This window comes from Nicotiana tabacum, chromosome 16 (assembly GCF_000715075.1).
Source record: "Nicotiana tabacum cultivar K326 chromosome 16, ASM71507v2, whole genome shotgun sequence".
In the NCBI taxonomy this organism is placed as follows: domain Eukaryota; kingdom Viridiplantae; phylum Streptophyta; class Magnoliopsida; order Solanales; family Solanaceae; genus Nicotiana; species Nicotiana tabacum.
In genome coordinates, this window is record NC_134095.1 from 56,024,314 (window position 1) to 56,046,871 (window position 22,558).

At 37.8% G+C, this 22,558-nt stretch overlaps 1 protein-coding gene and 1 non-coding gene across 2 annotated transcripts; one reads left to right on the forward strand and one right to left on the reverse strand.

Moving 5' to 3' along the window:
* Positions 1-9,175: 9,175 nt before the first annotated feature.
* LOC107808896 (peroxidase 12) lies at positions 9,176-11,321 on the reverse strand. Its single transcript, XM_016633458.2, has 3 exons — positions 10,870-11,321; positions 10,380-10,574; positions 9,176-10,025 (listed from the first exon to the last, which is right to left on the reverse strand). Exons 1-3 carry the CDS (start codon positions 11,107-11,109, stop codon positions 9,402-9,404), a joined length of 1,059 nt encoding a protein of 352 aa, XP_016488944.1. The 5' UTR covers positions 11,110-11,321; the 3' UTR covers positions 9,176-9,401.
* A 10,920-nt stretch (positions 11,322-22,241) lies between these two features.
* On the forward strand, positions 22,242-22,435 carry LOC142171297 (U2 spliceosomal RNA). Its single transcript, XR_012700872.1, has one exon. It is a non-coding gene; the product is annotated as a U2 spliceosomal RNA (small nuclear RNA).
* Positions 22,436-22,558: the final 123 nt, after the last annotated feature.

Sequence of the window (22,558 nt, forward strand, 5' to 3'; positions counted from 1 at the left end):
GAAGAAGCACGAGCAAAGGCGTGGGAGGCCCGTGTCAACTGTGGTTATGACTTTGTGACTCCGGAGGCGAAGAGGGCGCAGATCATGAGGGAGAGCTTCCTGGAGATGATGGTGGTGGTGATGACAATGAGTGAAAGAATGTTGTCTTAGTCTGTTTTCTATTTTTTTTTATTCATCGTCGATTGCCGTTGTTCATTTTTTTTTATTGTTGGCTTGGGCCGTATGTAATCTGCAACTGTTAGCGCGATGACCTTGTATAAAGAAGAATTTTTTCATTGTTATCTGCCTCGTGCTTTATCTTTGTTTTCGCTTCTTTATCACTTTGGAGTGGGATGGATTCCCGTATGGCGAGTACTGGTCTTTCATTCCCTTTTTGATTATTGACGGCCCTTGGCCTTAGATATATTTCGAACTTTTCCCTTTGGCGATGGCTTGTGGCCTTAAGGGTGTGATTTCGAACTTTTGTCGAAAAACCGACCCGTCGTTATTTGATAAAGGTCGAATTTATTTTTGGCAAACGCCCTTGGACTTAAAGGGTGTTATTTCGAACTTATCGAAATAGTAACCCATCGTTGTTCGATCGGGGTCGAACTCTTTTTTTTTGGCGAAGGCCCTTGGCCTTAAAGGGTGTTATTTCGAACTTATAAAAATAGTAGCCCATCGTCGTTTGATCGAGGTCGAACTCTTCTTTTTTGGCGAAGGCCCTTGGCCTTAAAGGGTGTTATTTCAAACTTATCAAAATAGTAACCCGTCGTCATTCGATCGAGGTCGAACTCTTCTTTTTGGCGAAGGCCCTTTGGCCTTAAAGGGTGTTATTTTAGACTTATCGAAATAGTAACCCGTCATCGTTCGATGGGGGTCGAACTCTTCTTTTTAGCGAAGGCCCTTTGCCTTAAAGGGTGTTATTTCGAACTTATCAAAATAGTAATCCGTCATCATTCGATCGGGGTCGAACTCTTCTTTTTGGCGAAGGCCCTTTGCCTTAAAGGTTGTTATTTCGAACTTATCGAAATAGTAACCCGTCGTCGTTCGATCGAGGTCGAACTCTTCTTTTTGGTGAATGCTCTTGGCCTTAAAGGGTGTTATTTCGAACTTATCGAAATAGTAGCCCGTCGTCGTTTGATCGAGGTGGAACTCTTCTTTTTGGCGAAGGCCCTTAGCCTTAAAGGGTGTTATTTCGGACTTATCGAAATAGTAACCCGTCACCGTTCGATCGCGGTCAAACTCTTCTTCTTGAAGAAGGACCTTAGCCTTAAAGGGTGTTATTTCGAACTTATCGAAATAGTAACTCGTCGTCGTTCGATTGAGGTCGAACTCTTCTTCTTGGCGAAGGCCCTTAGCCTTAAAGGGTGTTATTTCGAACTTATCGAAATAGTAACCCGTCGTTGTTCGATCGAGGTCGAACTCTTCTTTTTGGCGAAAGTCCTTAGCCTTAATGAGTGTTATTTAGAACTTATTGAAATAGTAACCCATCGTCGTTCGATCGAGGTCGAACTCTTCTTCTTGGCGAAGGCCCTTAGAATTAAAGGGTGTTATTTCGAACTTATTGAAATAGTAACCTGTCGTCAGTCCCAGTTTTTGGAGAAGCAGACATCCTCTTGGGGAGTCCCAGTTCATTTGCCATTGTTTGCATCATAGAGTGCAATGTCGGAGAGTACGAAATGTTGCTATTTCGCTTAGGTTCGTTCTATGCACACATTGTAGTTTCCTTGTCTGACTCCTACCTTCCGGCTTGGAGGTGTCACTGGCGGGCGGTATTTCGGTTGTTTTGTAGTAGTTTCTCATTCTTTAATTGAGATGTTTCTCTGCTTGCTCGCCCGCGCGATATTTGTGTTCCTACTTGAGCAAAGAGCAGAAGGTGAGTAAAAATGATACTTTTCAGACCCTCATTCGATGGTCCGGTGAAGGAGAGCATGTTTGTAACGTTGCTCATTTTGTTTGGTATTTCGATGGTTGATGGGGCGAAGATTTCTAAATTTGGTGACTCTACTCGGTTCTTCTTCCCCTTCTGTGATGCGCCTTTGTCCCGCGTGGGTTGGGTTTTGCCTTAGCGCTCTTTTTGGTGGGTAATCGTGTTTCTTGTCTTTGATCTGGGAGAGACTAGGAAATTTCACTAAGAAATTCCCACAGACGGCGCCAAATTGTTTGACTCAAAAGATATTGAAACCTTTTTGAATAAATCAATCAAAAAAAAATGAAGGGGTAAATCCTAGTCAAACATAATAAATTCTAGATCAATGAGCTAACATAATAGATAGTATATAAGATGAAGTATATATAATCGATCTTATTGAAATTCTTCATCGTGGCTCCCATCAATCGATGAGAGAGATAGTTTTACATATTTTTCTGTAGATTACTTCTTTCCTATGAAGATTACAAGAAGAGAGTTTTGGGGAGAGAATGGGAAGGAGAGCCTCCCCTATCGAGGGTTTTTCCCTACTATATATAGTCAAGGCACCCTTGCCATTTACTTGGTCCGACGCTCTCTCGCACCAAGTGTGCCTTGGTCGTCTTTTAGACATTATTCCTTCTGACTCGACGGGTGTCGAGAATGAGATGTAGAGTGTGCCATGTCACCTTTTACTGCCCTGTCCCTTGGGCGTGACGTTGGTCAGCTCGGCCGAGACAGTCATATTTTGACCAATACAAGACCTACTTCATAGATATAACGAAGATAATGGCTAAATAAGCAATTCGCTCTTGAACAAAACTATTTGACTAACATAATGTCGTGGGGAGGAAAAACTGAAAAAGTCTAAAATAGTCCCTTGTTTTTGGACATGGACTCAAAGTCATCCTTATTCTTTCACTTGGAGCACTAATAGTCCTCTATGTTTTCAACATTTACACTTTTAGTTCTCCCAAAGCGTCTATTTTATCGATGTTGGTTTCGTCCAATAAGTTGATATTAGAATGTCATGTCCTTTTCACCATCTTTCTTCCTTCGTTTGAGTCACCTTTATAATTTTTAATGCCTTTTTTAATCAAATCACGACAAATTAGATATGATGTAGATAGAGAGAGCAAATGTTCAGTGTATTAGGTTAGAAACTAGGGGCAAATAAGCCGACAACAAAGTATGGAGGAAAATGGAGCATAAAAAATGAGGACACGATCACTAACTATATTCTTAAAGTGGGGAATAGATTTACCGATGGCTAAATTACATTTTATTTCAACGAGAATCGTTGAAAATTATACAGCTGTGGTTTTACTTATTCATGTGTCTGTTGCATCCAGTAATTAACTCTATGGACAAAGGTAAACGAAGATGAATTGGCTAAACGCATTCAGGATTTTTATTTCATGAGCTAGAATATGAAACTTTATCACATTAGTTTTAGTGGTACGAATATAATATTCATACTTATTTAATAAATTTTACGACACATATACAAAGTTTAAGTCAAAACTATTATATTTTGTTGACAAAAAATGCCTAACATCTAGGTTTAACGGTCAATAAAGTGAATACTTACCTCGAAAATTACATGGTTTAAAAATGAGCAGCGACAAAAATATATTAGTAGGTGATTAGCAGGCAGAACATCTGATTCTTGTACTAATGAGAGGTAAAAGGTATATGATGAAATAATTGAGATATATAAACTGGTTCAGATACCACTATTATCAATAAAAAGTAAACAAATGATAATTCTTTTTCTTTACTCAATTTTTTTTTTCTTTTTGAGGGGTGAGGGGGCGAGGCGGGAAAGGTGGATATTTTTACCCTATTGTGCCGTTTTTTTTAATAATTAAATGTTTGTTTGTATCAACTGTGTCTTTATATATTTCCCATAAAACTTTCATAAAATTCTGAGAGAAATATTATTGTGAATATTGAGTTATTGGCGTTTTCCTTATGCTCCAGATTTTATAATAGAAACTTTATCTTCCAAAATCAGATTAATAAATTATTGAAAATTGATGTGTCACTAGTAGCACTTCAGACGGATATTCCCCCTCATTTATTCTTCTTCGGAGAAGGGTCAAAACTATCTCTATTGTTTAGTAAATGGTTTACATTTACCTTCAGTCCATCTATCAGTCCAAAAACACACACTACATCCACCTATCAGTCTAAAAATGCATACCACATTATTTTTACTAATAAAATTATCCCTACGTTTAACGGCAAAGCAGGTGAGCCCCACTTTTGATGCGTTGATACTGTTTTATTCGGCCACGTGGCTTTTTTTGCTTCAATTAGCATATCTAAATATAATATATTTGACCCACCCAAATTAATTTCTTCCCCCAATTAATTTATACTCCTCCTTCAACCGCAATCCTCTCATCCATTTCTTTAGCACATAGGTACTTTTTTTGTCTTCTATTCTTCAATTTATTCAAATAAATGTAGCAGAAATTTGTCTTTTGTACTAGTAAATGTGGCACTATTATTTGCCTTTTCTCTTTAATTTTAATTTGGGACAATTACAGAAGGCTACCACACAACCAATATTTCAATCAAGAAAGGGATTGCATTCACCCACAAATTTTAAGTGAATATTAAGCATATGAAGCAATTTTGGTAAGGAACAATAAAAGATATCATCGCTAAAATTCAATTGATTTCTTGCATAACATCTCACTGGTCCATCTACAAATACCAGCTTTAAACTAGTCTTTCCTATCAAAACTGAAACTAAAATTTCAAAAACATAATGAAATCTGGAACAACTACAGTGATGATGCGGGAGTTGAACTTCATCCGCTTGTGAGCACACCCACGGGGTTTCTTCTTCTTGTCCTAGTTTGCTACTTCAGGGTTTTCCCTCTCCCTTTTCCGCATGAGCTAGTGATCAGTAAACCTTTCCCATGGCTGATTTCTCGTTGTTTGTCGATAGAGAAGTTGGAAGGTTTTGGAGCTACGAAGGTCAAAATGAAAAAGATGGAGAATTAATTAATTTGGGCGAGTCAAATAGTGGGGCGGGTATATATTATATCCAAATATTTTAAATGGTTTACAAAATGCCACGTGGCCTAATAAAAATATGTCACCTCATTAAATAGAAGGCCCACAGATTTTGCCGTTAGTCGCAGGGGTAATTTTATTAATAGAATTAACGTCGTGTGCTTTTTTGACAAATAGGTGAACGGAGGACATCGGTAAACCATTTAGTAAACGATAGGGGTAGTTTAGACCACTTTACGTTCTTTCTTTGGAAATTACCAAAATATAGAGACAAGAAGATAGAAAAGAAATATAATTATAGACTGAGACAAGAAATCTTAAACCCCAACAACCCCATCAAAATGTGATTTGTTCACTTTGTTGTGTCCTTTCAAAGATATCAATTCCACGGGATGTAAAAAATCGAATTCAGTACAACATGGTCCATTCAACATTTTACGATAAATATATGATGTTGAAATGCGCCAGTATCATTAGATTTATTTTTATTTTTTTTTTCAAATGAAAGAGTTTTCATATCACCAGGATGTGAAGTTGATTAGTACAAATAGTGATGGATAGAAAGGAAACAGCACCATTAAAGTCTTTGCAAAAAGTAAATAAAGCAAAAGAGGGAGGTGTTTCCAAAACATGGTATTTCCCAGTCAAACTAGGTGGAATATGATTTCCATATATATATATATATATATATAATACAAATGTTTATCTTAAAATCCTTCATTGGCTCAAATAAATGGATATTATATTAATCAATCCATAGTCTCAGCTCTAAAAACTGCAATTTGCAAATTAATTAACACCATCATCATCACCAGAACCAGATTCCCAGCCATATATGGAGCTAGCAATGCAGACTTTTTAAAAGTAAAAAACAAATAAAAAATGAAAGATAAAGGAGATCACAAACACATCTTTTCCCTGGTGATTGATATCTTTGTTCTTTTGATGGTGGGCTCCTGTAGGATGTAGACTCCTCAAACAATCAGGTGGATGACATGTTGTGGCTCTTCTGTTTCATTTTTTCTGTTCGCCTCTCTTTCCCGAAATTAATTTTTGGCTCGGTCGCTGAGGAACTCTCGGAGGTGCCCTTTGCTAAGTAGTCGGGCTACTTTTTCTCGGAGCTGTCTGCAATCTTCGGTTCTATGACCATGTGTACCATAGAATTTGCACATCAGGTTAGGGTTCCTCTGCGACGGATCTAACTGTACGGGCCTTGGCCATCTGGTGTCTCTGATTTTACCGATGGCAGATACGATGTCTGAAATGTCAATATTGAAGTTGTATTCCAATAAGCGGGGTGCCTCGGTCGGCCCTGTGTACCTGTCGAATTCGGCTCTGTTTACGAGTCCCTGAGGATTCTGACATCGGTCTGCTCTTCGGTCGCTCCAGGGTATATTACGCCTTGGGGCGTTCCTTTGATCTTCAGTGTACGGTTGGTACCTTTCCTTGTTTGGCTTTGGCTCCTTTTCCAGGAGCCTGCTTGGATATACCGAGCCCGAATGGCTCCCTGTTGGTTGTCCTCGACCCTAATCTTCGACTGATATCGGTTATGGACATCCGACCAAGTCACGGCGGGGTATTCAACCAAATTCTGCTTCAGCTGCTTTGAAGCCACCGAGCTTTGTTCGTTCAAGCTTTGGGTGAAGGTTCGTACTGCCCAGTCATTGAAGACTGGTGGTAACTCCATTCGTTTCATTTGAAAGCGAGATACGAACTCCTGAAACATCTCGTTTTCCCTTTGTTTGATTTTGAAAACGTCGGATTTCCTTGTAGCCACCTTGATGGCACCGGCATGTGCCTTTATGAAAGAATATGCCAACATGGCGAATGAATCTATTGAATTCGGAGCTAGGTTATGATACCACATCATGGCTCCTTTTGAAAGTGTTTCCCCGAATTTCTTCAACAGGACGGATTCGATCTCGTTGTCCTTCAGGTCATTTCCTTTTACGGCACAAGTGTAAGCTATGACGTGCTCGTTAGGATCTGAGGTTCCTTTGTACTTCGGAAGGTCGGGCATTCTGAATTTCTTCGGGATGGGCTTTGGATTGGCATTTGATGGGAATGGCTTTTATACGAATTTCTTTGAATGAACACCCTTTAGGATCGGGGGTGCGCCCGGGATCTGGTCGACCCTCGAGTTGTAGGTATCTACCTTTTTGTCGTTGGCTTCTATCATCTTTTCGCCCGACTCAATCCTCTTTGTGAGGTCTTCGAGCATCTTCATGATAGCGGGGTCAGCTGCTGACCTGTTGTTGCTCGACCTTTTAGGTATCTGTTCGGTTTGGGGGGCCGTTGTACTTGGGGGTTTTTGGTGGCTTTGCAGTTGAGTAATTGCTAGTTGTTGTGCCTACACCATCTCAAAAATAACGTGAAGGCTAACCTCTTGTTCCTCCTGAGCTGGGGTTTTCTGAGCTTCTTGTTGGTCTCCTTGGCGTACGCTCCCGTTAGTGTAGGAGCTTATATTGACATGTTGGGCATGGCGTGAGATCACATCCGCGTGGATTGGCTCTGGTGTGTCCTCAGGGTTTCGTGGTAGTACACCAATACCTGGAACAGCTACACCATTCTCTCCATGGTCCTCGAGACCGTTGTTTTCACGTGCGTTTACTAAGTTAGACATATTGAACTGAAATCCAAGATTCTTGGACAAGAAAAAGTGTGAAAGATAACTTGCGTTATGTAGTAAACTAGTAAGAAAACAACCACTATTATTTTTAGCCACACGGTGGGCGCCAAACTATTTATCTTGAAAATAGTAATGACAATTAGATTTAATATTGTGGTTCTAAAAATACGTGATTTATTTTTATACTAGTTGTTAGGCAGTAGATGCTAAGCGTGAGACTAGAAAGCAAGATAAGAGCTTAAAGGCAGTGTGTTTAAGCAAACCGGGAGGCTGAGAATCGGGGCCTCGAGCCAAGGTTATACGGGCCTCGGGGTCGAACTAGACGCTAGGCTGTGACCGGCCGATGAAGGCTAACAATTCCAAGAGCTTTGATCTGAGCTCTTTATGATCAATAATGAGCAATAAATGAAGAACAATTAATGAAACACAATGAATGTAAACAATAAATGTAAATAATAGAATCAAGAGAGAATGTGTTAGAGAGTAGAGAATGTTCTTGTATTGAATGTTGTATTGAGTATCGTCTTATGTATTATTTGTGCAAACAACAATAGGGGTCCCCTTTATATAGGAGGAGGGAATCACAACATAGTACATATGCATTTATTACAAAGATTTGAGGCTAGCACAACCATTTAATGCCACGGTACGGGCTTGAACTAGTCTACTAGACTTGGTCAGCTTTCACGTACCTTGGGAGCTTCCAATTCATCTATCATAGCCTTTGATTTTCACTACCTCGAGGTCAATCGTTGAGGATCTTCGGGGTCGAACCCCGAGCCGAGCCTCGAGCTTTCTGGGGGCGGCCTTACGAAGTGCCATAATAATCATAAAATTGGACTCTCCGATTTTTACCATGTACAAATTCGAAATTCGAAATTGAATAGATCGGTTCGGATTTCGGACATCCGATCCGAATGAACAGCCCTACAACATGGTCTGTTCAACATTTTACAACAAATATATGATGTTGAAATGTGCAAGTAACATTAGAAGTTTTTTTTTTTTTGCCAAATGAAATAGTTTTCATATCACTAGGATGTTGAAGTTGATTAGTACAAATAATGATATCGATAGAAAGGAAACAACACCATTAAAGTCTTTGCGAAAAGTAAATAAAGGGAAAGAGGGAGGTGTTTCCAAAACATGGTACTCGTTCCGTATACCTATTTTCTTTTTGGTCTGTTACAAAAAGAATAACTCATTTTTAAATTTAGAAAAAATTTAGCTTAAACTTCCAATTGTACCTTTAATGAGAAACTTTTATAATCACACAAATACTTTGGGCCCCTTTTGACTTGTTTAGAACTACAAATTCAAAAAGTCTTCATTTGTTCTTAAACTCTGTGCCCAGTCAAACATGTTCATATAAATTAGAACGGAGGGAGTAATAAAGTAAACATTTTTGGAATTTTATTTTCATATATATATATATATATATATATATATATATATATATATATATAATATTGTTTATCTTATATATACACGGTATAGTTTTTTGAGAAAATGTTTATCTTAAAATCCTTCATTGGCTCAAATAAATGGATAATATATTAATCAATCCATAGTCTCAGCTCTAAAAGCTGCAATTTGCAAATTAATTAATACCATCATCATCATCACCAGAACCAGATTCCCAGCCATTTATGGAGCTAGCAATGCAGACTTTTTTAAAAGTAAAAAAAGAAAGAAAGAAAGAAAGAAAGATAAAGGAGATCACAAACACATCTCCTAACATTACATCACAAAACAAAAGGTTATTATTATGCATTTATGCTAGCTAAGACACTCGTCATTATCACAAAAAAGCAATAAAAAGCATTTTTGAAACAAAAACAAAAGACTAACTTAAAACAAAGCAGAGAAAGTTTCCTCCAACTCTTCAACAACAGTAGCAATGTCAAGCTTCTTATTCTTGTTCCTCCTATCACACTTTGTCCTAATCTCACCATCTCCACCAGTCAACACGTTCAATTGTCCCATCTTGATCATACCAATCACAAACTTGTCAAAAAACAGCGACTGGTTCTTAGCAAAGCTCTCCACAATTCCCCTAGTCCTTCTATCAGTGAACAAATCTTGATCAGATGTAAAAAGCCCTTGCCTATTCATGAGATCAACGTAGTACTTGTTGTCGAAAACATTAGGGCTTCGAATGTCCATGTTGACAGTGTTGTTAGAATCAGCTGTGGGGCAGCTGCGTTTAAGGTTGTTGGCGAATGTTTTGTCCATGGTTGGGTCTTGGTTAGGGAAGAGACGGTCGGTGAAGGAAGTGCAGTGGCTGATTCCGATGGTGTGGGCCCCGGACAAAGCGACGGCGTCGGTGGCGTCTAAACCCTTGGTTGCTAGGCGACTGAGGACGACTGTGGTGTTGGCAAATGGTGCAACAAGGTTGTCTAAGGTTGCTTGTTCTGTTGCAAAGGTCCGTCCGTCTTTTCTTCCTAAGGGCACATTGTAGTTGGGCCCACCAGTCTGAAAGGAACATTACCTCATAAGTAACCATGCAAATTTTCAAAAAATTTAAGTTAATGGGTTCAATTCAAAATTAATTAATCGTACATATTTGATAAATTTTTTATAATAAATAAATAATTTAGACAAAAATTAGTGATTTTGCCGAACCCGTTGGTCGTATTTAACTCCCGCCGCGGTAAATGAGGCTAACTTAACTTATAGTTATATACATAATTAATAGAAGTAGATAAGAGTGAGTTGGTCAAGTATATTAGTTTTGTTATGAAAATGAAGAGTTTCTGATTAATAAATTAATTAAACTAAAATCCAAAGCAAGATTAAGCATGGACTAAATGGTAATTTTGGTCTTACCAAGACAACAGAGTCCCTAGCAGCAATAGCTGTAATATCGGAGCAAGACACAACTTTCCCACATGCATTGTGAACCCTTTTCCTAAGATCATCAATGATCTTGAACGATCTCTTTCTTAGGGTCAAATTAGGAATTGCAGTCTGTTCACTTGGCCCTCCTGCTGATCCATCTAGCAACACTGAACCATCACATCCCTACAATAGTGTATATTTGCCAATAATGAAATTAATACACTTAATCTACTTTTAAGTAATTAACATAAATACATAATCAATCAATGGAGTGCTAATTTTTTCTATTCAGTAAATAAGATTCACATCTTTTTATATTTATACCCTCATAATCCAAAAATTTCTTTCTTTCATTTTTAAATTCTGCCTCCAATCATTTTTCACTATATCAAATATAACTAAAGGTAGGCTAGTTTTTTTCTTTTATCATGACTACAGTACAAATAATACAAACTTTTTTTTCAAAAGATAAAATTACCTGAACAAAACAATCATGGAAATGAAGGCGAAGTAAACCAGCAGCTTGGCCAACATCATCCTTGATCTGCTTTTCAAGCCTCTTCCTAATAATGGATTCAAGCTGTGGGCAACTAGATTCATAAAATCTCCATGAAAGACCTTTTACTGGAGCAGGTATCTGAGCTTCTGTTACAAAGAACATCAAGGAAGAAGAAACAACAACAACAAGAAGTAGAAAACTTGAAGTAGTGGACACCATAGCTGCTGTCTCTTTCTATATTGGTTAGCTAAATTGATACAAAAACAGCAAGAACAAGGGTCAAATTTATAGCCATATAAAGTTATCCACTTGGATATTTTTTTGTTCCATGATTTAGACTTTAAGAGGAATCACGAAATTTTCTATGAAAGAGCCGCGTGGTCTTCATACAGTTCTTGGTTCTTCGATTAAAATATTTCAATTTGAACATTATTATTATTATTATTATTATTATTATTATTATTATTATTATTATTATTACTATTATTATTATTATTATTATTATTATTATTATTATTATTATTATTATTATTATTATTATTATTATTATTGAGTGTGATTATCTTTTTTATTACATCAAATAGAAATGCAAAATATGGTAGCCGCCAATAAAGAATGCTAACTTTATTTCGAAAAAGTGAAGGTACTACTTTGTATCCCGTAGACATGTAAATTTTATTAGAATTAAGTTTGTTAAATAATTTGAACTATATTTAAAACTCAAGATATATTGGTCCAAACAAATATTATGTGCTAATATAATTGAATTAATTATATATGTCCAATACATATGGGTTAAATAAATAAGTCTTAATCCATGGAGCTAACCCATTTAATTGGGCTAGAGTGATGAGCCCACTTCATCAAGCCCAAGATGCCATCTTCCTAGAGGCCCAATTTGGTGTCATGTGTCAAATGACGTGGCCCGCCAAGTCAAGCGGAAGAGCCAATAGGACCATGCCACGTGTCAAAATGATAAGGCATGCCAAGTCACATTAAAATGCTAATGAAATTGCGCCACGTGTGCAAATGACATATTCTGGCCAATCAAAAGCGGTCATGTCACACTGCAATTTGATTGGTCGGAAAGAGTTTGTTTTTATCACAACTTCTCCCTTCCACAACTATAAATAGGGGTCTTCATAACTTAGAAAAGACACCAGAAGTTATAACAAGAAGCAAGAGAGAGCTCGTGGATCAAACGCCGCAAATTTCTTTACAAGTTTCAAGCTTCAAGAAATCAAATTCAAGCTCAAGAACGAAGAACAAATCAAGTTCAAGATCAAGAATGAAGAACAAATCAAGGTCAAGTTCAAACAATCAAGCTCAAGAACAAGATCATCATTCATGGCAACAAACATAGATTCAAGATCAAGCTCAAAGGCCCTTGAATTTATTTACTATTGAAAAGAAGAATCAGAGGATCCATAGAGATTGTACACTCAAATATTCGAAATAAAATACTACGACTGTTGCAATATTTTTCAGTCTTGATTTTATTTTCTCGACTCAATTTTATTGTCTACAAATTTTGGCACGACCAGTGGGACAATCTCTACCTCTCATCTCAACTTTTCAATCATCAAAGTTCAAGAACATTGAAATGACTTCAAAGAAAATCAACTTCGGTTCAACTTCCACCAAGACTACTAACTCCAGGTTCTATGCTGAGGTGGAAAGCATTCTCGATGTTACCTTTGGAAGCTTCGGATCAATTACGAGGAGCAAAGCGAGCTCTTTAGGACAATAAGCAACCCAAGTGTCGTCCGCATCAACACCTATTTTCGGATCTTCATCCTCAAGAGGAGCAAGATCTTCCACAAACGCACCTGAAGGAGGAAGCGATGTTGCTGAAAAGATCAAGAAATCTCTTGCTCTGCTTGACCTCTTCGGATCCAAGCACTCTACTGTGAAGGAAGATGATGATGCTTCAAGTGATGAATACTCCCCACTTACACCACATAGTGTGAGCTAATCAAGGATCAATTTGTGCGAAAATCCATGCTACTTTCCGTCGTCCACGACAATCATGCAAGCCATGGTGACAAATATTTCATATGTGGAGGAGCAGTTGGCAAACTTGATGGAAGAAATCGCTGGATTGACCAAATGCATGCAAAATCAAGAGGCCAGAATTGACAAGCTAACAAATAGGGTGAGAATCTTGATGGAAGAAGAATCCACCCATGCACCCGACAAGCTCCCAGAAGTTCTAGAGAGTGACTCTCCCCCAAGACAAGTAGCATCCACTAAGGCTATCCTATCTGAAGGAATGATTCCAATCGATCAACTGAAGGAGTTCTTTGAAGGAGCCATTAAGAACAAATATGAAGTTGTTGCCAAATCCTCCCTTACATATACAAAGCCGCACACTACAAGAGTCGATATGTTGAAGATGCCTGCTGGCTATCAACCTCCAAAATTTCAATAGTTTGATAGTAAAGGTAACCCAAAGCAACATGTGGCGCACTTCGTGGAGATGTACAACAATGCTGGGATTTATGGAGATTACCTCATCAAGCAGTTTGTCTGCTCGCTAAAAGGAAATGCTTTTGACTGGTACACAGACCTCGAGGCTGGATCTATCGATAGCTGGGATCAACTAGAGAAAGAGTTCCTCAATCGCTTTTATAGTACAAGACGTACTGTGAGTATAATAGAACTTACAAATACTCGTCAACGAAAGGGGGAACCAGTTATCAACTTTATCAATCGTTAGAGGAATGCAAGCCTCAACTGCAAAGACAGGCTTAGTGAAGCTTCAGGCATAGAGATGTGCATCCAAGGCATGCATTGGTGATTGCGCTACATCTTGCAAGGTATTAAGCCATACACATTTGAAGAACTTGCAACTTGTGCTCATGACATGGAATTGAGCATGGCCTCTGCTGGAAATGAAAGGCTGCCCATCTATGAACCTCGCAAAGGGAATGACAAGCAAGAAGTCAGGAAGTGGGGCAAGTTCATATCCAAGTCTGAAAGCAAAGAAGCTATGAATGTCAACACGTCACCTGTGAAGTTCACTACGAAGGTGAGCAAGAAGTAGAGTATGAAATCCACTTCTTTTCAAAATAATCCAAGTGGAAAGTTGACTCTAAAAGAAATGCAAGAGAAGGAGTACCCATTTCTGGATTCTGCTGTGCCAGCCATTTTTGAAGAACTCCTCGAGTTAAATCTTATTGAGCTTCCAGAGATGAAGCGACCAAATGAAGCTGGGAAAACAAATGACCCAAATTACTGCAAATATCACCGACTTGTAAGCCACCCTCTAGAGAAGTGCTTTGTCTTCAAGGACAAAGTCATAGACTTGGCTCGCGAAAAGAAGATCGTGCTTGAAGATAAGAAAGCAAGGGCAAACCAAGTCTCTATCACCTTTGGCTCATTCAGTCCGGATGAATTATGTGATTTTAAAGAAAGTAAAGATGAAGAATTACTAGAGAGCGACAAAGCTGAAATCAATCAACCTAATGATGATGAAGGTTGGACATTGGTGACTCATCATAGACACTACAAAAGTAGCCCACGAAAAGATTCAATAGAACAACCAACAAAGAAAATGATGATGAATAAAACTTCCATAGAAAATGGTAAATACGACAATTACATCTAACATGAAAAATGTTACTAAATGCAAAATTTAGTGTAGTGGTAAGAAAGGCTATATCATTAGTATTACTAGTAACATTATCCATTAAAATTGACATTATTTTATCACTAATGCAAAAATATTTACAAATATCTGTAATCGTGCTAGAAATAAACTGTCCTGTGTGACGTGAATTAATTATTCTATAAGCGATAATGCGCTTTTGCATTATCCAATCCTCATCAATCCAATGACTAGTAACAGTAAGATAATCACAGTCATTACCACTTCTACCATTATCAATAGTAATATCAACACGTCAATTAATATGAGTAAATAAATAGCGCAAATATTATTCATATTCATGTTTATATTTATAAATATCGCTCTTTACGGTTGTGCAAGGCCATCCTTTATAAGTAGGATTAAAAATATTTCTAATATAATGCACAAAGTGAAGGTTAGGAGGAAATCTGTAGGGTAAACACATAACAATAACCATTTTTGCCAATTCTTCCCGATCTTTTCTTGGATCATAATATAAAATACCACCGGTAATAGTGTTAATTCCCGGTTGAAATTGATGTGACCCGGCACTAGGGTCAGCCTGACTAGGTACACTTGTCCCCTCGACCGAAGCTTTCATATGGAGATATTTAACTTTATCTTGAGGGTGTATCATTATGTGTCTCCTCAAACTTTCCCCCCTTCCCCCAAGTAACATAGTTAAAAGCTAACTCTTTGCCACAAGTTTTATACTTAGCTTTATTTTTTTCTCTTATTTGAATAAAAAAATGGACAAACAAGAGATGTTTCGGCCCGTTTGGAATGTTGTCTAGAAAAAGTAGGGGTAGTAACCGGGGGTCAGACGAGGCATCATTTGGATTAGTTGGGATACCATCAGCAACAAGACTAGTGGGTATATCGTCATCCGGTTACGTTTCATCAAAATTTATTTTCTCCTTATTATCTTCATCAATAGTTGGATTACCATAAAGAGCATTCATATATTCATCATCTAAGTGTTTACCACTACCAACATTATGCACATATTGACTCTCAGTAAATTATAATAAAGTATTATCACTATCAAGAATAGGAGCAGGTGGAGGGTGGGTATGAGGTTTGGGTAGGGAATCCCGGGGAATTGGAGGAGGAATAGATTGACCACTAGATTCACCATTCTTGAATTTTTCTTTATTTTTACTAAATATTTTTTTTAACGAAAAATCCATCTTAATTAATCAAATAATACAAAAAAGTAAAGAAAACAAACTAAACTATAATACTAAAATTTAAGAGTTGGAACGAGTTTACCGAATTGACGAACAACTTGTTGAAAATTAATTATCATTGAAGACTTGAATACTTTAGTTCACCAACTTCACAATTTTTCATACAAATTGCAACAATAAAGTAACCAAATTATAAAAAAAAAATTAGAGAGAGATTGATGATTTTGTGAGAAAAATGAAAGAATGAGGGGGTATTTATAGTTGATTTTTTTGGATTCTTTTTTTAAAATTAGCCGTTGGGCCTGTTTAGGACCGGTTGAACTGGCCCACTTAGGAACCGGTCCTGGGCCCAAACGGTCCCGGTCTTGCGGGCTTCTTCAATGGAACCGGCCCACATATAGGCCCATATATATATGGTCCCGGTCTTAGACGGGCTAGGACAGTTTAGGCCCAGTCCCACATGGGCCCGGCCCACTTGCCACCTTTAACCCAATGGGACCAACACTAGTAACCAATTCCATAGTTCAGGTCATTTAGATTATTTATTAAACACCTAGAGTGCATAGCATTTAACTACCTCTAGAAATGGTATTTCTACATCCAACAATTCATCCCACTATCATTCCTTAACAATTTATACTCCCAACATCACATGTGTGACCAACTATTCACACCCAAACAACAAAATTTCATTGAATAATCACTTTTCAATCTCTACAATGGGTATTCATTTAAATTGAGAATTTATGGCTTCCAATACTTGATGAATACTCATATTTGCATAATGAATTCATACATGTATACATAATACTCTCACACCTAAGAATCATAATTCTCATGGCCCACTTTTAATCAAAATCCCGAAATTGAAAATATAGGGTATTGAGACTTACCTCTTTGATGAAGAACTTAAGGGATTTCTTGTTGGATTTCAAGGCTTGGACAAGATTATGATGAACAAGACACTTCATCTACTTCCTCTCTTTAGAAAACTCTCACTTCTCTCTAAAATCATCAGATGATTTCCCCAAAACAAGTACCAAACCCTATTTATCAAAATGGGGTATGGTTATGAAAATAGGAAAATGAAGCCTTCGAAATCAGGTATGCGATCGCACAATGCACCGCCAAATAGGTATGCGGGTCGCGCAATGGATCATAAAACTGATGCCTAGAAGTGGTCTGCAGTGGGCAGATCGACGATCATTTTGCAGTTCGCACAATTGTTTTGTGGTCGTAGAATCGCATTTTGCCAGCTTTTGGTAATTTGGTCATAACTTTTTGTAGGAGTGTCCAAATGACAAACAGTTTAAAGAGTTAGAAAAAAGACTCAAAGATTTTTCATTTGATAGGTTGTGCATCACATAATATCTTATATACGTGTAAATATGCTCATCCAAAGTTTGGTCTTGTACGTACTCATTTGGAATTTTAGTCTATCATGTAATTTTCCAACTTAGCCTAGACTTAGGCCTCATCTTAGACCACAAGTCACTTATAATGTGCCTCATACACTTATTATCATATCCAATTGATATCCATCACATGAATAGTCCTCATCTATACACAAAATAATGCAATTAACATACATCAATTTTCTTATTAACGCTTAAGTACTTCGAAATTTTCCAGGGCCTTACAGAAGTATAGCCCGAAGATAATGTTCATGCTCTTCCCAACTGCGGGAGTAGATCAAGATATCATCAATGAAGATAATCACAAAACAATCCAAATAGGGCTTAAATACCCGATTCAACAAATTTATAAATGTTACTGAGGCATTTATCAAGCCAAATGATATCACTAGAAACTCATAATGCCCGTACCGAGCTCAAAAAGCTATCTTAGGGACATCTGATGACCTAATCTTCAACTGATGGTAGCCAGATCTCAAAATCAATCTTCGAAAACACTTTGACACTCTATAGCTGATCAAATAAGTCATCAATCATCGGAAACATATACTTGTTCTTGATAGTGAATTTGTTTAACTGCCGATAATCTATACACATCCTCATCGAATCATTCTTCTACACGAACAACACTGATGCACCCCAAGGAGAGGCACTAGGTCTAATGAATCTCTTATCAAGTAAATCCTGTAATTGCTCATTTAGTTCTTTTAACTCAGGTGAGGCCATACGCTATGGTGGAATAGAAATGAGTTGAGTGCCCGGAGTAAAGTAAATACAGATAACAATATCTCTGTCAGGTGGCATCCCCCGCAGATCTGCATAAAACACCTCAGGAAACTCACGCGCAATTGGTACTGAATCTATGGAATGAACCTCTGCACTAGAGTCACGGATATACGCCAAATATGCTAGGCATCCCTTCCCGAACCATACTCTAAGCCTTTACATAAGAAATAACCCTATTGGTAGAATGGCAAAGAGTCCCCCCCACTCTAATCGGGGAAACACCGTCACAGCTAAGGTCACCATCTTGGCGTGACAGTCCAATATAGCATGATAAGGTGACAGCCAATCCACGCACAAAATAACATCAAAGTCCACCATATCAAGAAGTATGAGATCTATACTAGTCTCAAGGCTACCGATAGGAACCACAAACAAGCGATAAACACGATCTACAATTATAGAATCTCCCACAGGTATGGACACATATACATAAGCAACCAAAGAATCACAAGGCATAACCAGATATGAAGCAAAATAGGATAACACGTAGGAATAAGTAGGACCCGAATCAAATATAACTAAGGCATCTCTATGGAATATTGAAAAAAAAAACTTGTGATGACGGCTTCAGATGACTCAACCTCAAAGCCTAGCTAGAAATACATAGAAACGGGGTCGAGATCTAACATGAAAATGGTAAAAAATTAAGTTAAATCCTGACTTTGGATGTTTAAGTTACTGGATGTGAAGCCTTTTTCGCGTTCACGAAGGGCTCAGTGCGTTCGCGATGCACATCAGCTAGAATGGCCTACTCGTTCGTGATGTACCTCACGAGTTTTTGAAGGTTTCACCCCCCTCTGGCCTTCATGTTCGCAAGCCAGGGCTCGCGTTCGCGTAGAGAGTAATATACAAGTTCTTTCCCAGACCCCCAACCCTACGCGTTCACGAGAGGCTGATTGCGTTCGCAAAGGGTAGCCCCTCCAGTGCTTTGCGTTCGCGACCAAGCCATCGCATTCACGATGAAGGAATCCACCCCCAGCACAAGTCTTTGCGGTTGAGAAGAACAACTCACTAGAAATCAAAAAACCAGCCGAAGTTGCAATCTTTGAGTCCAAAATTGACTTGTAGCCTATCAGAAACTCACCCAAGCCCCTCGGGCTCCAAACCAACACATGCACACAACTGTAATATCATTATACGAACTCACTCTCATAATCAGAATACTAAAATAATACCTAGAACTATAATTCAGACATCAAAATGCATGAAATTTTTAAAGAACCTTAAGAACTTTCAAATTCACAACCAAATGTCCGATTCATGCCAAATCAACTCCTTTATACTTAAAATTTTGCTAACAAGTTGTAAATGGTAAAATGAACCTATACCGAATTTTAAAATAGAAATCTAAACCTGGTAGCAATAAAGTCAACCTATGGTCAAATTATGAAATATTTTAAACATTCAAATTACTAGTTTTGAATAAATCACATCAAATCAATTTAGGGACTTCGGAATTCAATTTCAGGCTTACGTCTAAGTCCCAAATCACAATATAGACTCCGAATTTGTTTACATAAAATGTAAACCGTAGCCAACTCAAATTGTTTTTAAGGCAAAAATTCACTCTTTCTTCAATTTTTACATAAAGACCTTCCGAAATAAGACACGGACTGTGCATGCAAATTGAGGAATGCTAAATGGAGCTAATCAAGGTCTCGAAATACAAAAATAAAGGCTAAAACTAAAAATTACCTATCGGATTATCACACGTATGGTATTCCCACCTCTATCCCCAGGTGGTAACTGAGCATCACATTTGCTTGTTGGCACAATTTCAAATCTATTTTTCATTTGGATAAGGGTCAATGATGGGAAGTTGGTGAAGTTAAGTGCCAGACTACAATGCTTTGCCTCTCTCATCCTATGTTTGATCCTAGTAGTTACAAGCAAAACTATGCTTTGTTTAGACGAAGCCTTAACCTCCCTATGATCAGTTGATAGTGTAATTCCTCTTTAGCCTTCAGATTCCTCATTGTTATCCTCTATTCTTGGATCAACAAGTGTAGTTTGTACTGCATTGTTAAGCAAATTTGTAGCAGGTAAAGGCCTTTGCATCTCCATTCTTGTGTAACAAACTTGTTGCCCCTTGTCCTCCTTGTTTGATTTGGTGGTTGTACAACAGGATGTGTCTGAGTAACACATTCGTGCCCCACAACCAAAAACTTATTACAATAAGCAGGTTTCCAATCATAAGTCACAGTCTGCTGAAACTTCTTTCCGTAGCGATCCATAACTAGAATTTTTGTGGACAACTCTTTGGTTACATTAACCTCAATAAGCATTCGAATTCATCAGCAAAAATAGGAGTCCCAATAATACTAGCAATTCTGCTTAATGAATCAACACCCCAACAAACCATAGGCAATTTAAGAAACTTCACCCATAGTGGCATAACAGTAGGGAATTCCTTTGTAAAGTCAAAATCTGGAGTCCATAGTTTTAATGATGGGCTTGTTAGCAATAGAATAAGGACCAGCACACATTATTTGTCGCACATCTACTGCAGACTAGAATTTGATAATATAATAACCTTCATCGTGAATGAACAACTTAAGCTCAACATCATGTGCCCAGTGCAATTTGATGTATCGTTTTATTGCATTGTAACCTGGACCATCACCTATGATGTATGCTATCAGTGAACATCTCCATTTGTTCTCCTCCTCTTTTACTTCTAGCTTATCTAATTGGACCACAGTTTGACTATCAATGATTTGTGGGGGATATAGGTCAGTGACATACCATTGGTGGCAAATCTGTTCTCTTAAAACAGGGTAGTCCATGGCGTCTTAGGTCTAGCAGGTTCATCTGTATTTACTACCTCTTCTACCGTTGGTTGCTCCGAGCATAGTTGACTAATTACTTGTTTTGGGGCTTGAATCATTGTTCCATTGGCTGGTACTTGCAGGGATGCATCTGGTTGGTCAATTGTCAATGGAGTACTCATATCTAACCTCTTTGACACACCGGAGCTCTTCAATGAAGAGCCAATTTCACATGCAATACCTCCGATGGTAGCTGGATCTAGGTTGGTAATTGAGGTTGGTGTAGTCGTCTCCTGTGTCACTTTCTCCACTGGTGGTTGAACACGTGGTCCCACCGAGCTTCCAAAGGCAGCTAGGGGTAGTGTTTTAGGCCGCGTCCTCTACCTCTCCCTTTTGCCATGCCTAACACGGACAACGTACGTTAACTATTGTGCGCCAAGAGCATGGAAAAGGGTCAACTTTAGGGCCCGATAAACTTGTACAACTAGGATTTTTTTTTTTTTTTTGGTATATGCGTTAGACTTTATGAGGCATAAGGGAATTAATTTTTATGAAAGAGCCACATGGTCGTCACATTGCTCTGGACCTTTTGATTTAAATATTCCATATTGCATTGCCTGTAATTATTACTCCAAAAGAGACATCCTTATTCCAAGAAAGGCATCCCAATTATTTAAAATTATGTGCGATATCATGCAGATTGCAGAGTGTGACTTGCAAATTAGCTTCTTAATTATTGTTACGTTCAATCAGAAAAGTAAAATATGTTAGCTGCCAGTAAAGAGGGCGAATTTTATTTTGAGAAGAGTGTAAATTGTTTATTGTATCCTAAAAAGTTATACTGCATATTTGATCCGGTGCATGGACGAACATGTTAATACATCATAATTAAGTGATAAATTGCCATAGTGATACATATTATTTAGCTTGAGTTATAATATTCATATAAAAAATATATGGTGCTCTTATTGATTTGATACATCTATTAAATGTGAATAAGTTGGATGCCTCCTTTCTACGTTCTACTCAAACTCTACCTTTTAGTTTTCCTTTTTATTAGCTCGCACGTAATATTCAACGGTCTAATCTCACCACCAAAGGATGTAGTGCAGTGGATGAGACTGCTTTTCCCTTAACCAGAGGTCTCGAGTTCGAGTCCTGGGTATAGAAAAATCCTTGGTAGGGAGCGCTTCCCCCCGAATGAGGCCCTACGCGGCGCGAATCCGGATATAGTCGGATTCCAATACAGATACCGGACACCGGGTGAGAAACCAAAAAAAAGGGTCTAATCTCTTATACTTGTGAGGTATTGTTCGTTTTAATATAATGAATTTCAAAGATTTCTTCACTAAAATGTGTCACAATCGATATCATATACGTTTAATAGTTTAATTTGTTATATACTTGTCAAATTACTTCTTGTTCGCATTAACTATAAGAACACCCACCCCCACCCCTTGATCTCAAGCTATGACTCATGTTTGTAAATTTAATGCAGAAAATTTGGCAATTTATATCAAAGAGCAAAGGTGGAGTCATTGTTTACCAACCAACCAAAAAAAATGCCCCTACGTACTGGTAAGTCTTAAAGCTAGTATCTGTTCTTATCAGTTTAATATTTGATATGTGAGCCACCGACCCACACGATATTAACTCAATTTTTTTACGGAAAAGAGTCCATTAAGGTAGCTTGCTACCTGGGCTCTCAAACGTAACCTATGTGATGCACTACAGTATGGGCTTGGCACACCGCACATTATTAAATGGAATTTTTATCTCCTATAGCAAAGGTTAATACCTTATTTATTTTAAATAAATATCATTTAAAAAAAATTATATTTTATAGATACCTTTTAAGGTTTATAGCAAAATATTTAA